Genomic DNA, 14716 nt, shown 5'->3' with positions numbered 1-14716 from the left:
TCCTCAGACATGGGCCTCAACGTGGCCACAAGTGACCAGTGAAGAAAATGGTCAAAGCGTGTAATAAAACGATTTTAAATATTTTTAAAGAAATGGGGGATAAAGGAAAACACATCCAAAGTAATGGTTGAAGAATCGGTTATGATGAGCATAAGGACTTCCCTGAGATGCAAAGGGAGCCGGGCTCTGTCACTCCGACAGACCACTTCACACTCGCACTTCTGCTGACCTGCAGAATCTCTTCACACAGGGGCACTTATTTTCCTAACATGGCATTAAAAAGGAAAGTACCCCCAGACTTGCGTTTAGGTGTTGCTTTTGGGGGGAAAATAATCACTCAAATGAAGCTTTCAGTGTAACTGAAGGCCAAATAGAAAACCTAACTGCTCGAATGGGTATGTTGGATACCTGAGCATCACAGAACAAGTCATCACTTTCAAAATGGACCTTAAGTAGACTTTAAGTCTAGACATGCTGTCTCATTACGTATACACATCTGCATTATTAGGCTCAAGAGCTAAGCCTTGAACTCCTGCACTGTTTTGGTGTCTTACTTTTGGGCTCTTCATTCCATATGTTTCACAAAAGGTGGCTGCTGGTAGGTTTGTGACATACATATGTGAGATGATCTGCCAAATAGCTCTCATGAAAAATGTAGCTGAGAAGACCTCCCAAAAGGCTATCCAGGGTGTCAGAAAAGGGGCCGTGGATGTGTCACAGCAAAGGGGCTTCTGCCAGCCCCCAGAGCCCCACAAGTGTGCATGACTCTAGAATGCTGTCAAGCAAACCGAAGAGTTGCAAACACAAAGATGCCCCTCCTGACTGTTGCCTGTTCTCAGCAAGATATGTAGAGTGCACATGGCAGGTGGCTGGAAAGAGATGGTGAGGATGGGGGGATATCCATAAAGACCAGGGACAGACATCATGTTCTATTGCATGAGTAGTGGCACACGGCTCTTTATAAACTAAATATCCAAGGAGGTGCAGTCTTCGGTCATTCAAGTCCTGCCTCCCTGAGCCCCTTGCCAACATAATTAATTAATTGATTAATTAATTGATTAAAAAATCCAGACATGTCTTAAAAATTCTTCACTCTGAAATTAATTCTGTAAGTATGGTATGGGGAAAATAATCTAGTGGACTGAGCATCGAGATGTCTATGTTCTAGGGTTAGCTCTACCACTACCTAGCTGTGAAAGTTTGGCACGATCTCTCAACTTTTTGGAGACAAAGTTTCCCAACATATAAAACAAGGAGGCTGATTGAGACCATCTCTTATAGGTTTCAGAGAATACAGCTTCTTTCTTTCCTGGTAGATAAATGTGGACACAAAATTTACATTCTTTTAAATGAGATTTAAAAATAAGTCTGTGGTGGGGGCACCCGGGTGGCTCAGTTGTTAAGCGTCTGCCTTCGGCTCAGGTCATGATCTCAGGGTCCTGGGATCGAGCCCCGCATCGGGCTCCCTGCTCCGCGGGAAGCCTGCTTCTCCCTCCCCACTCCCCCTGCTTGTGTTCCCTCTCTTGCTGTGTCTCTTTCTGTCAAATAAATAATAAAATCTTAAAAACAAAACAAAACAAAACTAAGTCTGCGGTGAAAGCTACAATCTCATCCTGTCTGAAAATGGGTAAGTGGGATCCCATAATACTGCACCAACACTTCCAGGGACCATATTTAAGATGCAAGTCATAACCTTCCTGCTGCTTCTCATAGTTTCCTTGAAATTAAAAATACAGGTACCTCCTCTGACTCCTTTAAATGGGTAGAAAAACGCCACGAGCAGATTCATCAGGACAGCCAGGTTAAATGAAATGCTGCTCCAGAAAGACATGTTGCGGGCACACCAGTACAGAACGGGCTGGGCTGTGAAAACAAAGACCAAGCCATGTAAGGTTCAAAGCCACAAGTCAGAACACTGGGAACCCCACTCGGCCCTTCCTCCCGCTCTGCCCCACAAGCCCACTTTTGTTCCCAGTTTTTACCACAATAGTAAAAAATGATCATTTGTTTTGAGGTTGACTCATAGGCTCATAACGACATCAGATTGGTTTATTTCTGTTTGGAGTGGTTACTGGAACAGAAGATGCATTTGGGGACAAGGGAGAGAAGAAAAGGAGAAAAGTTGGAACATCTAAAAACCCTGCATGCCCCAGTCAGCACCACCAGTTATGGAATCTGGGGTTGCCCAGAGTTCATGCACTGAATCCTCAGTCCTTCCAGGGCTCTGGGACCAGAGGAAATGCCCAGAGAGACACAAGAACTTAATCAGCCTTTTAGAAGTGTGGGGCTCCAGTTGGAGGGACACACAGCATTTAGAGTTGGCCCAGCAGGGCCCCAGACGAGGGAGGCTACCATTGCCACACTCAAAATCCTCCACTAACTCACTGGTGCCTAAAAGCTAGACAATGATCCCTTTCCTGACACTGAGACATTTTCCATTTTCCTGAAGTCTGATGATCATGCCGGGGGCAGGGGAACTACGGGAGGGAGTTACTGACTGGGTAGTCAGCAGTAGAGATCCCATTCCTAAAGGCTACAGTAGAGAAAGGATGTGGTACCAAACCCATCACTGAAGGGCAAGAGACATTTTGCATATTGCTGCCATCTGATTCTGTAGTCGCCTAGAGGCCATACCATACCGGCCAGGCATGTTCGGTGTTAGAACAACAAGCCTCCGGCCACACCATGTGGGGTGGTGCTTCCTTTCCCTCCAAGTTTTTCTCCAGTGGTGCCTTAGACTTAGGATGATGCTTAAAAATAGATGTGGTAGGAATAATTTCAGTCTCCATGCCAGAAGCAGAGTTTCCAAAAGATAGCCTCATTCCATATTATCTCCCTCCAAAGAAATACGGAGTATGGGAGAATGGGTCTCTAGAGCGTGTTTCTCTTTCCCAATGAAGTCATCATATAACTTTAGGACAGGAGCCAATGACAAATTCAATGGCCTCGTAATGATGCCTAGAGCAAGCAGCCAAGTCTCTGAAAGCTTCTCTCCAAAATAAAGTTATGGCACAATTAAACAGAGCCCCGGGTAATTTAATAATTGCTCATTTCATGTTTGCACTTGGAAACAGGAAACGTTTCCAAAGTCTAGAGTTTTAGAGCTACAAGCACTGTCTAATTTAAAATCTCTCGTTTTATGAGGGAAACTGAGGCCCAGCAGGGGGGAGAAGCTGTGGAGATCTCATCACCCAGGTCAGTGATCCTCTCGAGTCAGACAAGGATAGAGGAAGGGGCTCATGTCACCATTCAGTAGAGGAGCTGACCAGGACTCGGTCAACCTCCACTAACAATAAACTTTTTTTTTAAGTTAATTGCTGAAACAAATTTAAGATGAGAAATCATCTGTTCTGGAAACAATAGCTACTGGTGTTTCTTCTGGGACTGAAGCCCGTGTCTGATTTGGATATGGAAACTCCAGAAGAGACAGGTGGCAAGAATGGCAAAGGGTTGGTAATGATTGGAGCCGAGTGGTGGGTACATGGGAATTTATAATATCCTCTCCACATTAGCGTACATATAAAAAGCTCATAGGCAAAAGAAAAACAGGAAGTGGCAAAGCTCGGTGATGGACTATATAAGCCAAAATTCTCTTTAAGGGGGTTCTCAATATCAAATGTAAGAGTAAGACTAGCCATTGTAGGACACTTTCATTTAATTCTAATAAATGGCCCTTAAGTATGGCATAGAGTTCACAAATAAATCATATATTTATAAAGCTAACTTACTTAAATTGTGTCATTCCAAGTATGATGAACAAATAGTCCTTCAAATCAACTGGGTATCTATCCATGGGCAAAAAGATACTTAAAAACCAACCTTGACACGCATGATCTTCTATTTCCTATGTCCCCATCTAACTTTCCAGACTCTTCTCCCACTTCCCTTCCCCAGATAGGCCACCTTTACATCCCAGTCTAGTGGTGGCTCCCTGAACATACGCTGCACCTCTAGCCTCAGTGCACTGTCCCCATGGTGGTTTAAAAATACGTCCACAAAGTCTTTGATGCTCTCCTCTTCGAGGGGTACAGCTCAATCCCCCTCCCCTTGAGTGTGGAATGGACTTAGTTACTGCTTCTGGGAGAAGACAGAAGTGACAGGAGTGCTTCCTGACATTTGGTCATAAAAGGCCCTGCAGCTTCCTCCTTGCACGTGCATGCTCACGCTCTCCTCAGTCATCTGCTCTGAGGAAACCGCCTGCCACGTCATGTGGAACTCAAGCAGCCCTACAGAGGGGCCCATATGGAGAAGAAGTGAGGCCTCCTACCAGCAGCCACGTGAGTGAGCAGAGAAGTGGATCCTCTGGGTCCACCCAGCCTTCAGACGAGGAGGCCCTAGCTGCCAACTTGACAGCAACCTCATGAAAAACCCTGAGTCAGAACCACCCAGCTAAGCCACTCCCAAACTCTGGGCCCTGAGAAACTGGGAGGACATAAATATTTACTGTTTGAAGCCACTGAATTTTGAGGTCATTTATTATACAGCAATATAACACAACTAACATACCTTGTGTGATGCATAAATAGTAATACCCCCCAAAGATGTCCACATCCTAATTTTTGGAATCAATGAATATGTTACCTTTCATGGGAAAAGGGACTCCACAAATGTGATAAAGTTAAGGATCTGGAGATGGGGAAATTATCCTGGATTATTCAGTGGGCCCAACATAATCACAAAAAGTGATTAAAAGTGAAGGATGGGTGTGGGAGTGTCGGGGCAGAGTCATACGGCGTGAGAAAGGCTCTCCTGGTCATGGCTGGCTTTGCAGATGGAGGAAGAAGCCAAGAGCCAGCGAATGCAGGAAGCCCCTAGAAGCTGGAAAAAAAGCTAGAGCCTCCAGTAGGCGGGCGGTCCTGCCAACACCCTGATTTTAGCCCAGTGAGAACCTTTGTGCATTTCTGAGCTCCAGAACTTTAAGACAGTAGATGTATGCTGCTGTAAGCCTCCAAGTTTGTGGTAATCTGTTAGAGTAGCAACAGGAAATGCAGACGCCTTCCCTTTCTTCAAACTCTCAGGACTGTGTTTATCCAAATCCTATCTACCCTTCCAGATGCTGTTCAGATGCCACCTTTTCTCAGAAGCTTGTCTTTCCCACACTTCCACAGCGTGTCACTGCTTAATTACAGCCCTGCTCATTGTTAGTCGCCTCAATTACAACCACTTAAAAATATCCTGTGTTGCCTGCCCCCATAAGATGGTAGGTTCCCACAGGAAGGAATCATAGCTTACACAGTGTTGAACCCCCCCCACGGTACTTTGTATGTTTTCTACTTATTAGGGGTACAAGTTGGCCGGATCGACACACCTGCTACCTCACAGAAAAAGACAGGGTGCTGTGACCCCAGTGAGGCAGGTCAGTCTAACGACCTACGTCCCAGAGCACCACTTGGTAACCCTCTTTCCTAGCCTTTGTATCTGTTCTCCTGAGGGAACTGGGCCTGGCTGAGGGACCTGGACTCTATGGATATAAAAAACAGAATTCCCCAGCTCTATTTGGATGGGTGTGACAACCATGAGGGAAAACCCCAAGCAGGAAAAGGTCAGCATATGCAACTCTGCCTCAGTTTCCTCTTTCACTATCTTCTCATTTTCTTAGCCCAGAGCTTTCACTTCACTGGGGCTGGGAACGTCAGGAGAAGGGGTCAGAGAGGCCCAGGTGAGAGAGGACGTGAGCGCGCTGAAGGGGGCATGCGTGTGTGCGCGCCTGTGTGTGCGTGCATTCTGTGAGAGGAGCAGGGAGTAAGGCTTCCGGAGAGCTTAGGAACTGACTATCTTAATACCTGCAGAAGCAATTACTGAGTGACATCAGTCTTAGACAGACTTGGCTTTATATCTGAGCCCTGGCTACAGATGTACCAAAGCCCAGGTGATTCTGTGATACTTTTGGGAAAGGGGAAAGCAGCTTATGAATAAAGCAGATTTTTTTTTCCCTTGCAGATTTATTAGAAGAGAAATACGCTACTTAGAGGGGAAAACGTATTTTATTTTAATTACACTTCTAATGAGTACATTTCTCCCCTCGCTAAATATGCATATCATGTTTAATTCAGTTACTGTTTTCAATTTCTCTCTTACCAGCAGATAGCTTTGAAGCCAATTAAAATCTTTCAGTTGACAACTATAGCTGTTTAAGCTTTACTGAAACAAAAACTGTTTCTGAAACAAAGGTGGGCTAAATAAGAGAAGGTATTAGCTACAATGCAACATAAATCTTGGAATGACGATGTGGTCATTTGGCAATCAATCAATCTCAACTCCCCGCTTTCCAGGTGAGGGTCTAGGAGCAGTGAAGTCACCCGCTCAGGGCCACACAGCCTGTGGGGGCAGAAGTGGAATGGGAGTGAGAGCCCCCACCTCTTGGGGCTGAGGGCTTCCCATTGTGCCTGGTTGAAGACAACGTCCCAGAAGGAGAGATGGCAAGGTATCTCACCTGAGCAGAAGAGCTGAAAGCCCCTCTGTCAGTTCCTAAGCCTCTTGGAGAGCCTATACAATATTGATCTATTTTTCATAGGCTCTGCGAACTGTGAGGATGAATCTCTCTGGCCAGTCTTAGTAGACCCACACACTGAAAAGAGGGAAATCACAGTTGTAGTGACCACTGTGGAGGCCTGGATACATGAACTCAGGATCATCCCTGGAAGCTGGAATCACAGCTGACCCCAGCAAACCTAATGGCTGAAAATATAACAGTACGGAATAGATGTGGTCTATATCCACCTTATTTTTGGTATTTTTTCTTTCTCTGTTCACCTGAGCATTGTGCTGTGTAGATGTTCAAGGCCACTCACACTTGAGCTGGAGGAGCTTGCGTCAAGTCCACAGCAGGCTACAAGGACACGCTGTATCGGCTAGAAGTGCACCCTAAATCCCCCAGGATCCCTACCAACGAGGACATGCAAGCTGTTCTGCTAAAGGCCTCCGAGCCCCTCTCTCTGTCAGACACCTGGCTGGTGAGGAATGGGTTTTGGCTCCAGAAACATTTTCTTTTCATGATTTTATTTTTAAGTAATCTCCACACTCAACATAGGGCTTGAACTCATGACCCCGAGATCAAGAGTCATAAGCTCTAGCTACTGAGGCAGCCAGGTGCCCCCCAGGAAACATCTACTGTTTTAAAAATTTTATTTATTTATTTGTCAGAGAGAGAGAGAAAGAGAGCGAGCGAGCACAAGTAAGGGGAGCGGCAGGCAGAGGGAGAAGCAGGCTCTCTGCTGAGCAGGGAGCCCGACGCAGGACTCCATCCCAGGACTCCGGGATCATGACCTGAGCCGTAGGCAGACACTTCACTGACTGAGCCACCCAGGCATCCCGAAAACATCCAATGTTTTAAAGTGCTGGATGATGAGGTAGCCCTTAGAGATGAGCGAGAATGTTGTGGGGTGGGGGTGTGGTAAGAACAGGGCCCCTGGCCAATGTGCATGTACAACCCTCTTTGCCACCAGCCAAACCCAGGGGTGCAGGGAGGTAGGGAGAAAAGTGGTGAGGTGGAAGAAGGGTGCAGTGAAGAACGCTGGTCTGTTCTGCCTAGGGTTGGTGGGAGGCAGAAGAGGACAGAAGCTCCCAGAAAGTGATCTTTAACACAGCTTCCCCTCCTGCCACCCTGCCCTGCAGAAAGAGTCCAAAAGATCACAACTGTAGCTGGAATCCGGGGTTTCAAAGAAAAAAATCTGGCTGACAGACAGAAATAAAGCACGATCCTTTCTACGTTGGTCACAACAGTTGGTAAGGAGCGTACTGTCAGTACTGAAGGATCCCATTAAAATCCTAATGAAAACCAGGAGCTGAGAAGCCCTCTGGGATAGCCCTATAAAAGTGTTTTAGACGAGTCATTTCAACCTGACTGGCCAGGCATCGCAACAGGACTCACTGGTGAGCAACGATGAGTCTTATGTGGCAAATGATTCTACTGCCTATAAAATGATACTGGAGTCTAAAAACCAAGCTACCCCATATAAAAGGGGAGACTGGTGTCTTCAGAGCAGGTGAGCTAGTAAATGAGCAGTCAAGCTGGCTCAATTTCCTGCTCAAGTGCACCATCCTATGAGCTCAAAGACTGGTCTTTTCTCCCTTCCTTTTATTTCCTACATCAAGATACCAAAAAAGGACATTCTGAAAGTCTTGCATAGAGCTCTCCAATCCAATCCAATCAGATGGGGCATGAAGGGAGACTTTTCTGGGGAGGTGCCTCCCTGAGGCTAAAGCCCGTTTCTCAGCTACAAAGGTGTCTAGATCTGCCCAGTGCTCAGAGGTAGAAAGTGCCATAAATTAGGCTAGCTCTGCTCCTGCTTGGAGACACGCCCTCCACCACCCAGCCCAGGCTCGTGAAGGCCCAGGATGGCATGGCCCTGCCGTCCCGTGGGCGCTTCGCTGACCCACCTCTCAGTTTCTTCTGCCAGTTCATTTCATTGAAGAGGTCCTCAGACCGTAGGAAGAAGTCATTGATCTTGCTGCCTTGCTCATCCCTCTCTGTAGTGTAGTATATTCGCAGTTTTGACTCCTTGGTTAGGAATTCACATATGCTGGGCACAGGGAACACAATCTGTTCCATGGTTCGGTCTAATCTGACAATCTAGGGTGAGAAAATGGAGGAGCTTAAACAGTCATTTTCAAAAACCTTTCACTAAGAATCTTTGCTAAGATCATGGGCTTGGTGTTCACGACTGAGTATAATACAAACCTGTTCTTGCGTCTTCTCAGATCTTATAACCCCCAGACTGGGCCAAGTCTCTTACATTTATATAAAAAACAGTTTGGGCAAGTCTCCAAGAGTTGGTTGTTTTGTTTTGTTTTAACCTGAGACCCATCAATTTTACTGTGACTAACTTTTGTCTCAAGAATTTAAACTGTACTTTGTGTACATATCCAGATGAGGGGGCTAGGGCTGTCCAACAGAACTTTCTGTAATGAAGGAATGGTTCCGTATCTGAGCATCTACCCCACGTGGCTAGTGCAACTGACCCCCTGAATATTTAATTTTAATTTAAACAGCCCTACGTGGCTAATGACTTCCATACTGGATGGTGCAGCACCAGACTATGGGACAGACCTCACCTAAACTTCTCTGATAGCAAAATTAGTTGTTGTTTTTTCCTAAATAGGAACTTTAAAGAGAGACCCGTGGTTTATCCAGTTGCAATGTCCTCCTATCTCTTACTCGTCATGGCATCTAAAGCATACAGTGTGTGAACTGGTCCGGCCATTTAACACTGGTGTTGTGCTCAGTACTCTTTGAAGCAGCTCTGTTGGGCCCCAGCGTGGACACCTCACAGGTTTTCTCCGTGTTCTTTCTAGAGTGGCTCAATCTCCAGAGAGGAGGCAGTCTGGTGAGGACTGTTCAGGTTCTAGGATTCTGTACTTAGTCACCATCCTGGGGGGGTAGGGATTTCAAAAGGGGTGCAGGTCACAGTACAACGGGGGCATGACCTGTCTTTACCCTTCCTCCCCAGAGGCTGGAGAAGTCAGGTGAGGCTCAGGGCCTACGCCCTCTTCAGGAAGATCTAGTTCTCACGTTCTCAACACTTTTGTTCCCTGACACAGCAAGAAAGGTGACTCTAGTCAGGCTGTAGTGGAAAGCTCTCTCAGATGTGTGACAGGTTCCCATAGCCCTATGTCTATAAATTCTGGGAGACGTGGTCTTTAGACCAGTGGTTCCCAAATCTAGCTGGACATCAGGTTACAGGAAGCTTCACTGTCATACTGATTCTGGTCCTTCAGTCAACCTCATTTAACTGGAATTGTGGTGTGGGGGTTGGTGACAGGAGCCTGCACATGAACCAGCTCCCCCTGCAAGTGACACTGCTGTCCAGACAGGCTCAGGGACCAACTCCGCAGTCTCCTGCTGGCAAGAGCCTGCCTGCTTTGCACAGTCAAGTGGGCCGTAGATCTCCCTAAGCTGAAGAGATATGATGTGAGACGTGTTTCTGGAATCCAGAGGGAAAGGGAGGCTTCCTGGCAAGAACTGAGTCCCAGACTCCAGGGCTAGCCAGCCTAACTCCTGAGAGCCAAAGGCACTCTGTAGGAAGCCACAGGGAGTAACCGGGTGTTCTCTGGCTTTGCACAGGTAACTCCCTCAGGAAAGTGGAAGAAATGGGTGGTTAGCCAAGGGCAGGATTTGAGAGCTAGGGACAGCATGCCCGGCCATGTCTCTCCATCATTCAGTATCTGTCCACACCTCCTTTTCATGATACTTAACAACTGGGAGTCAGGAGGACACATTCCAATCCTTCCCCACCTCTAACAGGCTGGGTAACCTTGTTCATAACTCTTAACCTGAGCAAGCTTCAGTCTTCTCTCCGGTGGACGAAGGAGCTCTGACATTCTATGTTGCAAACACCTAAAGCTTGTCTTTTAAGGGCCCCATGGGACAGAGCTGGCCCTGCCATCAAGCTTCTCATCATTAACAATAAATCAAGGGTATTTGCCCACATGCACTGCTTTGGTCAACTCATCAGTAAGGTGATGCATTTTATTAGGACAGCCCAGACACACTTGAGACATCAGGTAAGAATATATTCCTAAAAAGTCTCCATCCTGAACATTTCATATGGCCCAAAGGAGTCTGTTAGCCCTTCAAAATCTTTGTTCTGACACTGATATTGAATTTGTGCACTTCTTCCTTAGCTAAACAAGGCACACCATCCCTCACTGCCCAGAGCCTGGAGACAGAAGTCTGTGTTCAATGCAGGTAACAAAATGCACCCAGGGGCTCTGGGGTTAGCCAGCCCTGTGTTACACACAATCCCATCTCTGGCCTTGCTAGCTGGGCTAATGACACACCCTCTCAGAGTCTTCTCTCAGCATCTCCCCATCTGCTCACAGAGGATGAATAAGGTATGCTGTGTGTATGTGTGTTTAATGCAGATCTGATGGTACCACTCGTGTGTAAGCCTCTCCCGAGGTTCCACACGGCTCTCCTGGTAAATCCGGACTTCTTGCAAGGATGGCGGATGGGATTCTGTAGGACCTGGGGCTGCCTGTGCTGCCCTCCCTGCTGCTCACTGAATTCCAGCTCCTTACCCTCACCTAGCATCTCCTTCCTCAGGGCCTCCACTTGTCACTCCCCATGTCTGCAAAGCTCTTCCCTCTAGAATCTGCCTGTTTCATTCCGAATTTTCCGAAGGTCTGTGCTTGGACGTCATTCTTCAGAACAGGCCTCTGTGACCGCCAGTCTCCAACAGGTACCTCTGCTAGACTTTCTTAGAACACCTTCTACTTGTCCCCATGGCCTTGTCAGGATTCATAAGCAACATGCTGTTGCTCAGATGAATGACTGTGTGCCCACCCCAGCACAGGGCAGAACCCTCTGCAGGCCCTCACCACAGGCTGGTGCTCTGAGTTCCCCCTGCTTTTACCTCTATCTGGGCCGTGTGCTTGGCATAAAACTCCAGAGCTTCATCCCCATCCACTTGGCCTCCAGGTTTCAGCATGGTCTGAAGTTCTTTGTTATGCCGAGCCAACTAAAACGCAAATATAGAAAACATGGGAGTCACTGTCTCTTTGCGACAGGCACGTACGTACGTGCTCCTTTCCAGCCTGGGGTATAAAGAATGCAACCTAAGCAGCGGCAAGCTGAAGGGCAAAGGTGGCAGGAGGCTCGCTGCATTCCATCAAGGTGTGCTCTGCTTAGCAGCTATTTTGGGACCCTGGCAGAACAGCCTGGAAAGCTCAGGCCCACGTGAGGTCCCTCTTTCCCCTGATTTCTTTAGCCAGGCGGGAGGGAGATGGGGTTTTCTGTACAGCCACATGGAGTCTCCATTCAGAATGTTCCCAAACCCTCTCAGTGGCTAAACACGGGCAATGGAAGAGATGAAGGGCAGGAGCCTGTTTTCTATTCCTCCGCCAGCACGCTGTAGCAGGGCATACCAACCTCCTGCCCGGTACTGTCGCTGCTTTATCCCCAATTCCTGTACCTCAGTGAGGTGAAAGGGACAGGAAGCACAAGCCTGCAGCAGAGTTACAAGCTGCCCACACACATCAGCAAGCTCAAGGCACATCAACCTCCAGAAAAAGAAAGTATCTTCAAAAGCCCAGCCACTTGGGAAAAGAATTATGAAACAGGGCATTTTGGTGCCAAGGTAGGAAGTATTACTACACCCCCCCAAAAAGCAAACAAAAAGAAGTCATAATGATAAGTTAGTTCCCCAAGATTTCTAAATGTGATAGGCAAGGCAGCTGAGGTTTATTTCTTCAGATTGTTAAGACAGACTCATCAATATTTATGAAGAGCCTAAGACTCCTTTCAACTGTCTCCAAACACAGCCATAAACCATCGAAGTGTCAAGGCTCAGTGCGAAGGCTTTTAAGCAACGTGGGGATTTCCAAGGACATGACGCTACCATGGGAAAACGGAAGAGTCCTGGAACTCAGCACACTGGGTCAGGCTGCCACTCGTACCTGGGAGCCACATTATCATGAACACACACAGCCCGAGGTTAAAACCTTAAAGGAAAAGCAAGTTTAAGCACACATTCACCTTGGAATTCTGGCGCCAGGACCTAGGGAGAGGTCATACCTGATGAGCCAATATGTAGATGTTGTGCCCCACGTTCCTGGGGGAGGCAGCTCCGTCCTCGCCATTTTCTCCATCCTCAAATTCCACCTCACCTTGCATGTAGGCTTTCTTGATCACTTCCACCTGCAAGAACGGTCAAGCAGATACAGCTCCCCATTTGAAGGAAGACCCACCCGGGACTGGCATCTCCAGTCTCCACTCCTGGGGCAGACAGGGCCCAGGAAGCTCAGCATTCTTTCCTATCAGGTTATGGACCCAGCCTCAGAATCCTTCTCAACACTGCCACAGGCAGTCCCTACCAATCAGCTTCCACCGACATGAGAAATGAAACCCATTTGCGGTAGTCGGACCAAGAGCTATTCTGTTCCCTTGAAGAGGACAATGGTTATAAAAGTTCCTGGAAACAATAAAATAGGAAAATGTAGACTAGAAGCAAGACTTTTTCTCTCTCTACATTTCCTCCCGCCATCTCTCCCTAACCCCCAACCTTCGCCATCTCAGGAAAAACTAGTAAGAATTCCACTAGCCTTTAGAAAGAGCTAGTCAAACTATTATCTCTGATTCTACATTTTTCCCCTGTCCACATTTCTCCATCCCTACTCCATGTAAAAATAACACCATTAACAATTAACATCTACTGAGGTCTTTCTTTGTGCCAAGCACTGTGTAAGTATTTTAACATTTTTTTATTTTGGGAAACTTAATGCTCATAAACATTTTATGAAGTGTCAAAGATTATCATTTATTATGGATGAGGAAACAGACTCAGAGAAGTAAAGGGGCGTTCCTAAAATGATACAGCTAGTGAGCTGAGATTTGATCTCGAATCTGCTACCAGAGGACCCATGCATGTTGCTTTTTTTCACGCTGCAAGCACATTTCCTAGAGCATTTCTGTACCTGTCTTACTGTTCCCACCTACCTCGGTGCCCTACTCAGGGCCTGGTGGCTGGGTCTGCTCATTTCTCAATCTTTGCCCAGTGCCTAGCACAATGCCTTGGACAAAGTTGGGCCTGGCCAATGTTTATCACATGAACAAATCATTCGAGATTTAATCATTCAAAGAATAAGAACAAACCCTAAGTTGAAGGGAAAACCCAAGTTGAAGGGAAAATTAATCATTTTCTTTGATGATTCAGAGGGCATCTCAGCCTCCTGCATTGCCACAAGGCTATTCCTTGGAGTTATTTTTCATTATCCCAGAGCAAGCATGCAGAGGGCCACACATTTCTGTACTGACATCGGGTCTGGCCCTGAAAGTAATTTTGGAGAAAAGATCCTCGAGATTTTTGATCTCTGAGCTGGATTTCCTGTTAGTTCTGATACCAAACTGAATAGACAACATGTTGCATGGGCTGTGGGGGCCAGAATATACACGTATGTGCACATGTATATGCACACACATATGTGCAGATGTGTCCTAGACATGAGTGCTTCTCTTCTGTGTGGATTCTTAGAACCATGTTTGTTCCAGGAAGCCTCTGACTCTTGCCGTGAGCTGGGAATGATGTTCTCCAACCACAAGGGGGCCACCCAGAAGCCTGTGGTGCCCATGGCCCTGGGGGCTGACATTAACCCCTCTCCCCCCACCAAGATGGGGGCATGTTGTTGGTCCATGGGTCCATGAGAGTTGGAACGGGGTCTCTATGAAGTCATTCTGTTCCTACTCACGAGGGACACCTCAAGCTCCCCTCCCCCCACGCCCCCAGTTACATAAGCTATGATGTAAACTCAGAGAGGGAGTCCATCTCAGGCTAAGAACTCACTCCTGACCTCAGAGATCAAAGAGCTGGGCTCACTGTTAACTTTATTTCAAGGAATACATGAAGGGACTTTAGCCTGGCCCCCAGCGCACACAGGTCACCAGGCAACAGAAAAGTTTTAGTGCCCTCATTTAGTGCTGTCAGTTACAGTTTATTTGTGTGGGAAAAAGTCCCAACAGAGTTCTCTCCTCAGCTCATTTCACTGTCTCTGATAGCTGCCTGTCTCACAGGTTGCAGCACTAACCTCCACCCTGGAAGTCACAGCCCATTGTGAGTATCACCCTGCAAAAACAAACAAGATTTGTGTTTTCTTTGAAAAAAAAAAAAACCAAAAAAAACACAAAACCCAAGACATCGGCACCCAAGAAACACTCTTCTGTCGCCCTGACTATTGGCCCCTGGAAGAGATGGGGATTCCTTAGCTCTGGACGCAGACAGAG

The 14716-nt window shown here is 47.0% G+C and overlaps 1 protein-coding gene across 8 annotated transcripts in view; it reads right to left on the bottom strand.

The window, feature by feature from the left end:
- ITPR1 (inositol 1,4,5-trisphosphate receptor type 1) overlaps positions 1–14716 on the bottom strand; it is a 320344-nt gene that overhangs the window by 46573 nt on the left and 259055 nt on the right. For all 8 annotated transcript variants that reach the window (XM_027586400.2, XM_027586401.2, XM_027586403.2 and 5 more), the window contains 4 exons: positions 12515–12637; positions 11355–11459; positions 8380–8572; positions 1741–1863 (listed from right to left, as the gene is read on the bottom strand). In XM_027586400.2, the coding sequence (XP_027442201.1) occupies positions 1741–1863; positions 8380–8572; positions 11355–11459; positions 12515–12637 (544 nt within the window). The remainder of the gene's footprint in view (positions 1–1740; positions 1864–8379; positions 8573–11354; positions 11460–12514; positions 12638–14716) is intronic.

Source organism: Zalophus californianus, chromosome 1 (genome assembly GCF_009762305.2).
Source record: "Zalophus californianus isolate mZalCal1 chromosome 1, mZalCal1.pri.v2, whole genome shotgun sequence".
Lineage (NCBI taxonomy): Eukaryota > Metazoa > Chordata > Mammalia > Carnivora > Otariidae > Zalophus > Zalophus californianus.
The sequence above is the reverse complement of the archived record's forward strand: the minus strand, read 5'-3'. Positions and strand labels throughout refer to the sequence as shown.